Source organism: Amphiura filiformis, chromosome 2 (assembly GCF_039555335.1).
Source record: "Amphiura filiformis chromosome 2, Afil_fr2py, whole genome shotgun sequence".
Lineage (NCBI taxonomy): Eukaryota > Metazoa > Echinodermata > Ophiuroidea > Amphilepidida > Amphiuridae > Amphiura > Amphiura filiformis.
The window spans coordinates 47482603-47496917 of NC_092629.1; the positions used below are offsets into that span (position 1 = coordinate 47482603).

Sequence of the window (14315 nt, forward strand, 5' to 3'; positions counted from 1 at the left end):
TATGCTCATTTTGTGGGAGAAGGTGATTGTGAGTTGAGGCTTTCTGGCTCTCAACCCTCGATGTGATGAATGAGAGGAAGATGGACAGAGAAGACAAAGGTAATGACCATGAGGAAGAAGACACAGGCAGACAAAGAGGAAGAAAAAAAAGTTTAAAAGACAATGAAGAAAATGAGAACGATGACTTCAGATGACAAACAAAAATAGCATTTTGTAGTTCTCTGGTTGTTCAATTTCTCCACCATGTCAGGGATTGTTTTAATCGGGATGATTTCACATGGAGCTGGAGGAAAATGTTTAAAAAATCTATTTAAAAAAAATGCAAATTTATGCAAATGAGCTACTAAATTAGCATAGTTTGCGACGAAAACCTAGTGTAATTTTCAGACCGCCAATTGCCACTCTTCCACCAAGTCACATCATATACACCTTACCAGTTCCCAGAAATTGCACTTGCAACCCGGAAGGAAAAAAGGAAATTTATGCAATATTAATGTAAAACACGCTTTGGGTTGGTCGATTGAGGCCAAAAAACCACTTTTTTTGGCCTTATTCATAGGGTATCATCCATCTTTTGGTTTGCTCCCTTACTAATATACCTGTTTCAATTACACAATATTACATGGGATAAAAAGATTAACGATAGCAACAAACCGAAATGTCAAAAGCTTTACATCTGTCCCTAGATGCCCTGGCAGATATTATAAATTATATCTGGTCCAAATGCCAAGGAAAAGAGAAAAGAATAACATCCGGTGCTTCAGCATCCTGCAAATTCTCTAGCTCCTACATGACATTTCCCTTGCTTGGAGATGCCATATGTTATTAAATATAACAAATGCAGGAAAGTCTACTTTCAATGTAATTTCATATTTCTGACACCTACTTGAGATTTTGGATTCTTAGACTGAAAAACCTTTCAGCCTGGCCCAGTCTATCTGGGAGCAAGGTGGCCTATTGGTACAGGCTCTGAACAATAATCAGATGGTTGCGGGTTCGAATCCCCAGCATTATTGCTATTGTGTTGTGCCCTTAGAAAAGGCTTTAAACCTCTACTGTATATCTTCAATGTCCCAAGTGTATAAATGGGCACCGGAAATGAGTACAACATTTTTCTGGAATCTGGAGTAACCTTTGAACCCTGACCCTTCATACTCACCTGCAGTCCAGGTCGTTTAGGGGAGTTAGGGCCTTGCCCGTCAACACTCCTAGGCCCTCCGCTGTGTATTCTATGCCTCTGCACCAGTTCATCTGCGGGAGGGTCCGTCCAATAGTGGTCGGCCGTTTTCATTTTGGAGTAGTCCAGGGCGCAAGGACCAACTTTAATGTGGGAAAAATAAGGAGATGTTAAACTATATATGCAGGCTAAACAGTACCAACTGACCAGCGGGGGCACTTTGGATAGATTTACAAAGATTCAAAAAGTGTACACAACCAAGTTTTAAAAAAAATATTATAAACTACTTAAGGGCTGGGGTATGAACGTTTGGACAGTATTTATTGTGGGACATTAGAGCACATCAGACATATCGAATTGCATTCTGAATACAAAGAATGTCATTCTGATATCAAATAATTTTGATTTTTTGAAATTCACAATTTAATACACATTTTATGGCAAATCATTAAAATTGATATTTTTGATATTTAACAGTACTTGAAGTAAACTTTATAAATCTGATGATTTATACTTAAAGTGTATGTAGGTGGGATGAAAAGCCGACGATCAATTGAAAATTTTGACCTTTTCATTATTGAAGATATGGATTTTTCCCAAAACACCAAAAAAAAAATAGGTCTTTTGGGAAAAAATCCATATCTTCAATATGAAAGGTCAAAATTTTCAATTGACCGTCACTTTTCCTCCTGCTACATACACTTTAAGAATATGTCATTACATTTATATAATTTACTTCGAGGACTGTTATATATCAAAATTTGAAAAATATCAAATTTTTATAATTTGTCATAAAATTTGTATTATATTGTGATTTTCAAAAATGAAAATTATTTGATATCAGAAAGACATGCTTCAGTATTTTAGAATGCAATTCGATAGGTCTGAGGTGCTCTCATGTCCCACAAAAAATATTGTCGAAACGCAATAAACGCTCATTTTAGATCCCTTAATATATGTAAAACAAAATCCAAAGACACAACAACTGACGTTTAGGATGAATTTACTACCAGCGCCGATGATGACAATGTGTGTCACTCCGCCGGTTGTGCTACGGTACAGTCCTTTGATGTGTGTATGATCGTCCCGCACGCCATGTACATAATGTGAACAGTTCATAATAATGTCATTTGAACCAACTTTTTGCAAGAACTCTTGTATAAAAATTGCAAACAAATTAATAAGCTGTATGTATATTGCTTTGTGTCAATCCTTACCTAGTAGTGAAGCCAAAATAGGCCCCTCCACAGGGTCGGCAAGAAGAGCGTCTTTATCATAGTATTTACTGAAAGAAAACAAAATAAACAGTACAAAGAATTGGGTGAGGGTGCAAATTAAGAGCCATATTTGGCCAGTTTTAGCCATTTAAATAAAATCTGCAATGCACTTCTTTAATAATATTTAATACATGAATCTTATTGGAAATAAGGCAAGGAAGCCAATATCACATTTATATTATAGATCTTGTGCCTCTTGAGAAAAGGCCAATAATAAAGTTTCAGGCATTTTACCACTCCTGGGAAAAAATCATGCAAATGGGGCAGAAATGACATCCCTTTTCAAGAGTCTAGGGATCTCTTTATCATACCATTCCTCTTGTGTGTCAGCTTTACTTGTATGAATATTAGCGGGCAATCGTATTAGAGGGCAAACATAGTTACACATAGGTCATGCTCTCCTCCATCATGTGTTAATGGCATCACTGAAACTAACGGTTCAGCAAATACTGATACATCCCTTTTTCTTTTGAGATATATGGGAACTTAATTTCATCATGCTAATATGGTATTTTGATCATAATTTCAAAATATATATTGGATTTTTTTAAGTAGGGTGTCAATTAAAAGCTATAATTATTGGGCACATGTTGGTGGTCTTAAGGGGTGGGGTATGAACATTTGGACAGTATTTATTGTGGGACATTAGAGCACATCAGACATATCGAATTGCATTCTGAATACGAAGAATGTCCTTTGAAATTCGCAATGGAAATACACATTTTATGGCAAATGATTAAAAATTGATATTTTTGATATTTAGCAGTACTCGAAGTAAACTTTATAAATCTGATGATTTATACTTATAGTGTGTGTAGGTGGGATGAAAAGCCGACGATCAATTGAAAATTTTGACCTTTCGTATTGAAGATATGGATTTTTTTCCCAAAACACCAAAAACAATTAGGTCTTTTGGGGAAAAAATCCATAACTTCAATATGAAAGGTCAAAATTTTCAATTGATCGTCGGCTTTTCCTCCCAGCTACATACACTTTAAGAATATGGCATTAGATTTATAAAATTTACTTCGAGGACTGTTATATATCAAAAATGTGAAAAATATTAAATTTTAATAATTTGTCACAAAATTTGTATTATATCGTGAATTTCAAAAATTAAAATTATTTGATATCAGAAAGACATTCTTCAGTATTCAGAATGCAATTCGATATGTCTGATGTGCTCTCATGTCCCACAAAAATACTGTCAAAACGCCCAAAACGCTCATTCCAGATCCCTTAACACAAAAAGTTTTAAAGTGTTTTCCAGCTTTTGCGCTTTAACTCCTCAAATGCTATGATGCTATTGAGTCGCAAATGTCAATTTATTCATTGTCACTGGCTGTTACAAATCTTTTGTAACCTACCCATGTACTACAGGAATCATGCCTGCTGATTGGCACACAAGGCTCTTCTTCATTGGGCTATTCTATTTGAATTACATACACCCCTATGGAAGACATGACCTTAATCTTCAACACAGGGAGTATGAATTTTAAATGGGGTTACCTGAATGTAGATAAGGGGGTGGGAGTGGGCATTTGCCGGTAAAATCCCAGAATTACAAAAATGTTCACTTTGGTTGATTTTAACTCTCCTGAAATGCACTTTATCCTCCCAACAAGACCTTCATCTTCCACACAGGAGTGTGAATTTCAAATGGGATTACCTGAATGGAGATAAGGGGGGGCATTTGCGGTAAAATCCCAGAATTACAAAAATGTTCACTTTGGTTGATTTTAACTCTCCTGAAATGCACTTTATCCTCCCAACAAGACCTTCATCTTCCACACAGGGAGTGTGAATTTCAAATGGGATTACCTGAATGGAGATAAGGGGGGGGGGGCATTTGCCGGTAAAATCCCAGAATTACAAAAATGTTCACTTTGGTTGATTTTGCCTCTCCTGAAATTCACTTCACCCTCCCAACAAGACCTTCATCTTCCACACAGGGAGTGTGAATTTCAAATGGGATTACCTGAATGGAGATAAGGGGGGGGGGGCATTTGCCGGTAAAAACCCAGAATTACAAAAATGTCACCTTTGGTTGATTTTGACTCTCCTGAAATTCACTTTGCCCCTTAATGCCCCCCCAAAAAAAACCCTGGCACCACCACAGCCTTTGACTGCTATTTGTGTGATAAAATTAATACACAATGAAGAATAGGCCACCTCCTTCTTCATTTAATATTATAATTGGCCGCTGAGACACAATGAGAGAGTTATCATGATGGGGACTTTAGTTGAGATTGCCAGAGTACCGACTGTGAACTGAGGTAGTACAGTGCTTAGACTCTGGACTGGTAATCCAGCGACCCAGGTTCAATCCCCGCGGAGTTCTGATTTTTTCTCTCTCAAAATTTTCATACGTCAGTTTGCTCGAGCCCCAAACACATCAATTAAAATTGATAAACCTGACTAAAATCTGAATGAGTTGTATCAGTCATTGCTCAAGCATATTGCGGTCATCCCTAAATGAATATATCGCCTTGCTCTTTTTAAACATCACTCATACAGTCATTTATCAGTAGATCCCTTTGTAACATAGACTGTCACCATACATCATCCTGTACCACAGAAGATATCTTGCACTTCCCACAATGCATTTCTTCCATTTTAGTTTTCTGTATTGATTTGCTATCTAGTGCAACATGGGTTGATAGTGACAAAATGTACACCAATGAACAGAGCACATCCCAGAGCTTGCAATTAAAAGATGTTTATCGACCCATGTTTAAGCCAGTCTATTCTCAACATGAAAACAAAGGGAACCTGTACAAACAAATTAACAGGAGTGTCATTTGCGGTAATGAGGTGATGCGTCATGTTGCAAAGGATTCTGGGATATCTTCTCTGATCCTGTACAGATTGAGTAAATGGCGGTAAAATTAATTTCACGCACTGACACTATAATATGGAGTGTGTGCGCAACAAATTGTATCAAGTTATATAACAGTGTGGATAGGATGACATATTCCATTCCGGCTTCAGAAAGTCAAAACCAAATAATATCCAAACATAAAAGGGATTATTATAAAAATTAATGTGCTTAAATTATTCAAAATGGTTAGGCCTATGAAAGTGATTAATACAGGATTTGAAACAATGGATAACACCCAGCGGAGATATCTTATACTTCCCACAATGCATTTCTTCCCTGTACTGATTCACTATTCAGTGCAACATGGGTAGATAGTGACAAAAATACCTTAATTTTAAAAACAGAGCTCATCCGTATTTTGAAATATTAAAAGGTCTTTCTTGTCACTATCAACCCATGTTATACTGAATAGCAAATCAGTACACGGAACAAATACATGATGGGAAGTGTAAGATATTTTCTCTGGGTAGCTCCCCATCAAAATTCCAATAACAGGTTACCCGAAACAATTGTTTTTGCAAAAATTAAAAAAAGAAGAAGTTATAGACCCTTAAAATTACTTGTTATTATCTGGCTATTCAATATATGCAAAAGTAACTAAAATGTACAATTTTATCCAGCTTTGAATTATTTTTCAGTACTAGTAGCAGCATTTATCCAGTTTCCAACCTTGAATAACAAGTAATTTTAGGGTCTGTAACTTTTAAAATATTTTTTTACAGGTACCTGGATTCCCACCCAAAACTTGGGTATCTGAGTACATAATTACTTGTAAGGTAATAGCCGTAATTCTCCTAGGAAAACAATATTTAGGGAGTCACAAAGCACTTCTCATTTGCTGCGCAATAATATCCGTCTACAAACCATATACTCTAGTAGATCTGGGGTTTTATTTTGATCCATAGTACATATATCATATCAAATGAAAGTATACAAGCTTTTATTGCTCTTGAAATCAAGTTTTGTGAACTTTCAAGTAAACACATGTATCAAATTTCTTTGTGACACATTATTTGCTGAGATCGGAAAATGGTAAACCAATAATCATACATGAAATCTGTCTAAAGTATAACAACTTTAATCCAAAGGTCAAAAACAGAAAATAAACACTGCTTGAAGCCAACCAGTTTTTCATTGTCTTCAGATTTTTTCATGTATTTGAGCTCCCATATTTTCAATATCATACATGGGTTATTCCATTACTATACCGCTGCAGCAGGAATATGTTTTTCAAATGGAATTGACTAGGGTTAATTATTTTGAAACCCATACTCCTCCCTATATTGTTTACCTAGATATATTCCACAACTGGAGCAAGTATTTCAAATGGAAATTACCCAATTGTTTATTCTACTTGAAACCAATTATATCTGTCAAAGAGTTTTGCTAAATCTTCCAGGGGGGGTATGGATTTTAAGTGGAACAGACCCATGCTTCCCAGAAAATATTACATGTAATTAGCACTCCTTACTTTTCATCGAAAAAGGAAGTTGGGAAGTAGTTGGGTGATTTAGAGCAATTCCGTGACCGTGGAGAGCGAAGGTTCGTTTCTCAGTGGATTTGTCTTCTATGAAGGTTAATTAAAAATTTAGCGGGGGTGCCCTCATGAAAGTGTGGGCGGAATCCGTGAGAGCCGAAATCCAAAATGGCCGCCGTCGGCCATTAAAAAAAATATGTTTTCAATGGTTTGGCCTACAATACTGTTCAGTATATGTTTTCAGAGGTTTTTTGGGTCGAGGAATTCATATCTGATGTTGATTTTATGATATGACCAACTTTTGACCTTCAAATCCAAGATGGCCGCCGATTTACAGCTCAGAAAGGTTAAATTGTCACATTTGTCGTATAGCCTTCATAATAGGGTATAATTAAAGTTCTCATCATGCTGAGTTAAGCGATTGATTCTAACAACTACCAGTAATAATGATTTGACCTATTTTTGACTTTCAAATCCAAGATGGCCGCCGATTTTTCAGCTCAGAAAGGTCAAATTTTCACATTTGTCGTAGAACCTTCATAATAGGCTCAATTCAAGCTCTCAACATGCGAGTTGAGTGATGGACACTAAAAACTACAAGTAATAATGATTTGACCTGTTTTTGACCTTGAAATCCAAGATGGCCGCCAAATTTCAGCTGAGAAAGGTAAAAATGTCAAATTTGTCTTATAGCCTTCATAATATACTCTAACTAGAGCTCTGAGCAGAGAAGTGCCACTTCCCTGCTCTGAATAGTCAAAGAGTCTTCATAATAGCCTAATGAATACCCCATTCTGGCACACACATACACCCTCAAGCACAACTACCCACACACCCCTTCAGGTCTCGTGTGTTTTGCTCTGCACCCTATCAACAATGAATGAATGCAGCATCAAATTATATATTTATCTATATTTAGAAAGAAACATATTCTATGAGACTGTCGAGTTGAGTGATGGACACTAAAAACTACAAGTAATAATGATTTGACCTGTTTTTGACCTTCAAATCCAAGATGGCAGCCGTATTTCAGCTGAGAAAGGTAAAAATGTCAAATTTGTCGTATAGCCTTCATAATATACTCTAATTAGAGCTCTGAGCAGGGAAGTGCCACTGAGTAGTCGAAGAGTCTTCATAATAGCCTAATGAATACCCTGGCACACACATACACCCCACACACCTACATATACATATATATTCACATTATTTGAATGAGTTTAGTCTATATTGGTTTCAGGTCTACGTGTGTTTTGTTCAATGAATGAATGCAGCATCAAATTATATATTTATTTATATTTAGAAAGAAACATATTTAATGAGACTTGTGCATAGATCACCTACAACACTGCTTGATTGTTACCTACAGCAAAATCATCCCCTAACATTGTCTACTGAAATATGGCAAGCCGTGTAGGGCCTAAGTTGTCTGATACTATCGTCCAAGGTAAACATGGTAAATGGGGTTACAAACAAAAAGGAAAAACTGGTCAGGACTGGTCACATATAGGGTGATTTTTAGAACACCTCTTCATGGTAATATGGGTCTAGAAGTCATTACATGCATCACTTACATTATATCTCTATATCATCTTCAGACAAGCTTGAAAAGGCTCAGTGTTCAACTAAACCATCAAGTTCTGAAAGTGATGATGAGACAGAGGGACCATTGGCAATCAAACGCCCGCGTTCATCTGTGCGTGGACCTCTCCACGAAAAAACTAAATGTGTATGGTGCATGCATGGTGTGGATCTGAAGTGATCGAATAGACCACGGAGTAAGCTGTTCATAATCAACACACACTCAGCATCGCGCTCCTTTAAGAGCCACACAGTCCTCGTAAAAGATGGGGAGCTGAGGGATCGCCTCATACAGCTTGTTGAGTCCACGTCAGCACTGTCAGATCCTTTCGCAAATTGTTATCGTGTACTACCATGCCTGCTTCGCGTCCACACCCTGAATGCGCCATACACATTTCGTTTGGTCGTGGAGAGGCCCACACACAGATGAATGCAGGTGCTTGGTTGCCAATGGTCCTTCTGTCCCATGGTGGTTGACTTGGACACTAAGCAATGTCACTTTCTTTGATTTCATTTGCGCTCGCGGTCAGGTCTTTTCAAGCTTTTCTGTTACTCCTGTTGCATTGCCTGCTATATCGATCTTGAAGTCGTCAGTGTCGACGATAACAATGGCTGGCTTACTGTCGGCAATCTCCTGTGGGCATGCTGCTGATGCTTAAAAGACTATTAGAGTCCAATAATCTTAAAGTCAGCATAGTTGATGCAGACACGACTCTTGTGTAGAGTTCCACCAGATCTTTACTCCTCGTCGATATGAGGTGACCAGGCGACAGTAGATGTGTCTTTGATCTTCTTAGCCGCCGTGCCAGGTTCTTCTGGAGGAGCTGCTCATTACTGATACCAAGTGATGAAATGGCAGCCTCAATGTCATCACCTTTTCCTCAATATCATGGAACCACTCACTCTTGTTCGTCTCATTTCTCTCTTTGAAGCCAATTGTGTCTTGATACCCATTAACGAGCATTGAGCAGGTCTTTGAGATTGGACGATTTTACAGCACCCACTGTATAGCCAAAGTCACTATGCATATATCATAGTCATGCGTTTGTAGTCTGCTATAAAGAGGGGCTGCAGTGAACGGATTCTGTGCTCAAGATGATCGAATCCACAAATTCTTCACCTCTGCGAGACGCATGTTCTGAAAACACATCAATTTGTAGGTGGTTGACGTGCTTCAACCAACAGGCATGGTGGTACATGATATCAATTTGCTAAAGGATCTGACAGTGCTGACGTGGACTCAACAAGCTGTATGAGACGCTCCCCCAGCTCCCCATCTTTTACGAGGACTGTGTGGCTCTAAAAGGAGCGCCATGCCGAGTGTGTGTTGATTATGAACCCGTGGTCTATTCTGGTGCTTCAGATCCACATCCTGCATGCACCATACACATTTAGTTTTTTTTCGTGAAGAGGTCCACCCCAGATGAACGCGGGCGCTTGATTGCCAATGGTCCTCTGTCTCATCATCACTTTCAGAACTTGATAGTTTAGTTGAACACTGAGCCTTTTCAAGCTTGTCTGAAGATGATATAGAGATATAATGTAACATTTGATGCATGTAATGACTTCTAGACCCATATTACCATGAAGAGGTGTTGTAAAAATCACCCTATATGTCAAATCCTGACCAGTTTTTCCTTTTTGTTTGTAACCCCATTTACCATGTTTACCTTGGACGATAGTATCAGACAACTTAGGCCCTACACGGCTTGCCATATTTCAGTAGACAATGTTAGGGGATGATTTCGCTGTAGATAACAAGCAAGCAGTGTTGTAGGTGATCTATGCACAAGTCTCATTAAATATGTTTCTTTCTAAATATAAATAAATATATAATTTGATGCTGCATTCATTCATTGAACAAAACACACGTAGACCTGAAACCAATATAGACTAAACTCATTCAAATAATGTGAATATATGCATATGTAGGTGTGTGGGGTGTATGTGTGTGCCAGGGTATTCATTAGGCTATTATGAAGACTCTTCGACTACTCAGTGGCACTTCCCTGCTCAGAGCTCTAATTAGAGTATATGAAGGCTATACGACAAATTTGAAATTTTTACCTTTCTCAGCTGAAATTCGGCTGCAATCTTGGATTTGAAGGTCAAAAACAGGTCAAATCATTATTACTTGTAGTTTTAGTGTCCATCACTCAACTCGGCAGTCTCATAGAATATGTTTCTTTCTAAATATAGATAAATATATAATTTGATGCTGCATTCATTCATTGTTGATAGGGTGCAGAGCAAAACACCCGTAGACCTGAAGGGGTGTGTGGGTAGTTGTCTTGGGGTGTATGTGTGTGCCAGAATGGGTATTCATTAGGCTATTATGAAGACTCTTTGATTATTCAGAGCAGGGAAGTGGCACTTCTCTGCTCAGAGCTCTAGTTAGAGTATATTATGAAGGCTATACGACAAATTTGACATTTTTACCTTTCTCAGCTGAAATTTGGCGGCCATCTTGGATTTCAAGGTCAAAAAACAGGTCAAATCATTATTACTTGTAGTTTTTAGTGTCCATCACTCAACTCGGCATGTTGAGAGCTTGAATTCGAGCCTATTATGAAGGTTCTACGACAAATGTGAAAATTTGACTTTTCTGAGCTAAAAATCGGCGGCCATCTTGGATTTGAAGGTCAAAAATAGGTCAAATAATTATTACTGGTAGTTGTTAGAATCAATCACTTAACTCAGCATGATGAGAACTTTAATTAGACCCTATTATGAAGGCTATACGACAAATGTGACAATTTAACCTTTCTGAGCTGTAAATCGGCGGCCATCTTGGATTTGAAGGTCAAAAGTTGGTCATATCATAAAATCAACATCAGATATGAATTCCTCGACCCAAAAAACCTCTGAAAACATATACTGAACAGCATTGTAGGCCAAACCATTGAAAAATAATTTTTTTAATGGTACGGCGGCCATTTTGGATTTCGGGCTGTCACGGATTCCGCCACACTTTCGCGTAGGGGCACCCCGCTAAATTTTTAATTAACCTTCATAGAAGACAAATCCACTGAGAAACGAACCTTCGCTCTCCACGGTCACGGAATTGCTCTAAATCACCCAACTAAAGTCTGTGAGTATAAAAGTGACAAGTAATTTGACATGTTTCAATTTTCAATAACATAACAATTTTTTTTTTGTAATTTAAATGTTGTACGGCTCGTGACTTACTTTGTTTTAAAAAAACTAGCTGAAGAAGATCATACCTTTTTGGCATTTCCAGATATGAAAAGGACCAAAAATATGAATATTGACTTAGGTTTTTATGAGAAGTGTCTACCTCTGTGTGGAAATTATTTTCAATATACTTTTTTCTTTTTCATTTGACACCACTCCTGAAGGAGGCCATACCTTATTGGCATTGTGAGATATGAAAAGGACCCATATGAATAGTGACCAGGGTCTTATGATGAGTGGGTAAGCTAGTACAATGAAAGTATTAAGCATACTCTTATATAGGCTGATCTACCATTTCATGGTTCAGCAAAAAACAACAAAAACAAAAAACAAACACAAAAACACAAAAACAACAAAACACAAGCAATTGTACCAGTGCAGCTTTAAATTGCATATTATTTTTTTCCTGGAAACAGCATATATGACAATCGATCCAACCAGCAAATACTGGGCTATTCCGGTTGAAATCCATCCACCCCCTATGCAGGACATAACCTTATGCAGGACATAACTCCACACAGGGAGTGCAAATTTCAAATGGGGTTATCCGAAAGGGTGATTCCATTTGAAATCTACACCCCCTGTGTGGGAGATTAAGGTCATGTTTCCATAGGGGGTGTATGGATTTCAACTGGAATAGCCCAATGCTCATTGGATAGCCAAGCTCCATAGCATATATTGTTGACTTAGTGTGGATGCAATAATCTCATGTTTCTGGCTGCAATCAGAGTATGCAACTTTTGTATATATTGAAATGGATCAAATATATTTTCTTGTTATTTTAGTTTTTCTCAATGCTGCAGTTGGGAAGTATGTAAAGCCCATAGTGAATGGACATAGTGGGTAAGATATATCTTTAAATCCGCAAAAAGGTTCACTTTTCTGAGTCAGAAATAATTAAAATTACATTTACATTTACTTTACAGAAAGTGAATTTCAGGGGGGCAAAATCTACAAATTTTGCAAAAAATTGCTGCAAAAAGTGGAAATTTACGTAATTTGGGGTTTTGTGCCTCAAAAGTGGGGGGGGGGTGGTGGGGGGGGGCAAGAAAAATATTTGGGGGGCAAATGCCCCTCCTTGATTTTCCCTTTCCCCCTCCCAGTAGCGCCGCCACTGGTGGCATGTTGCTAAATTCGCGATGTAACCTCTATTCGTAAATTCGCAAAAATAAAACCCTCACGAAAATCGCTACTTATACAGAGGATGGAAGTGAATCACAGACATCTACTGTATGGTGGGATATATTCGCTGGGTTAATTTTTTGCGATTTTATCAATTCTGGACAGTTAGTGGGTGTTTAAGGTAGAAACATCGGCTACGGTGTCATGCACAGATTTGGTTTAAAATGATACAGGATGTGTAGTTGGGTGAGATAAACTTGCCTGCCAAGTTTTAATTTTTGCCAACAAAGCGTTTTTGAGTTATGCCATTTTTTATCGTTGGAAAACCCCATTGACTTTGTACATAAAGTGGTTTTGACACTAAGCCTCGTTCACTAAAATTGGTAAAAGTTTAAAAATGGATACTATGTTTAAATATTATTTTTTCTCCTTTCCATCCCAGTTATAGAACTGCTTTTTGGATCTTTTTATTACAAAAATGTTACCAAATAATATTAGTGACTTTTTTCAAATATATTGGTCAGTAATATGGGGGATATTTGAAGGTAATGTTAGTACTTGCTCAAATTTTCTTGATTTGATCTAGAAACACTGAATGACCCAATTTCATAATTATTGTCTGAGCTAACCATAGGGCCAATTTTAACAAACAAGGTGTCATATGAAAGGTTATTAAATTTAGAAACTTTTCTCACCAGCTTTTTTTAATAAAGTGTTTCTATTTTAAGTTATGGGTGTTTTTAGATTTCCCTAATTTAAAAATAGAAAAAATGATTTTTCTCAAAAAATAAACATTTTATCAAAAAAATCTGCCGAGAGAATTTAGATATTAGGCTTATTAACCACCCCACAAACTATGGAAACCATATCACATTCCCTCTAGGCTAGCAATAATTATTTGTAGACAAAATTAGGGAATTTTCAAAAATAAAGAAAAACATAAGAATTGTTTAAATTTTCATGAAACATTAAAAATCAATGGAGTAAAGACTTATCTTCAATTGGTTATATATTTGAAATGGATACATAATTCTGATTTGAAATAGTGGCTATTTTCCTGCATGTGCCTATTATCGGATGCTCCTACCTTAATTCATGTTTCCAAATATATGTGTAATAAATATTTTTGCGGGGTTACAAATTCGCGGCTGCCTGTTCGACCATGAATAATACCCCCTGCGAAAATTTCCCCTGCTGTACAGTATAATATGCAGCACCATAAGCATATAAGAAACTCAATGGGCTCCACAATATGACGTCACTATACATGTATGCCAATGTGGGTTGTTACTGCAGACTATGTATATACCTACAGAATTGAAATTTGTGTGTTTTTTAATTTGTTTGTTTAGTAAAATCATAAAATAAAATATATTCCCAATTCGCAGATGAGGAAAAAAGAACAATTGATAATATTTAATTCATTAATTTGCATCATGAGAAATGTAATACGATAAACTGTGCACACTAAGCGAATCTTGAATGAATTTTATTGCATTCATGTTCACCCTCGTGGGCAATGAACTCAATTATGTGACGTCACTTATTGCATTCACTGTACTTGTTTCAGTATCACATGTCTCCTCTCGATAGTGCTTTACAGGGTTA

At 37.1% G+C, this 14315-nt stretch overlaps 1 protein-coding gene across 1 annotated transcript in view; it reads right to left on the reverse strand.

The window, feature by feature from the left end:
* Positions 1–14315, reverse strand: part of LOC140141075 (small G protein signaling modulator 2-like) — a 128282-nt gene that overhangs the window by 53634 nt on the left and 60333 nt on the right. The window contains exons 5-6 of the mRNA XM_072162848.1: positions 2395–2462; positions 1160–1320 (exon numbers count right to left, since the gene is read on the reverse strand). Of these exons, the coding sequence (XP_072018949.1) occupies positions 1160–1320; positions 2395–2462 (229 nt within the window). The remainder of the gene's footprint in view (positions 1–1159; positions 1321–2394; positions 2463–14315) is intronic.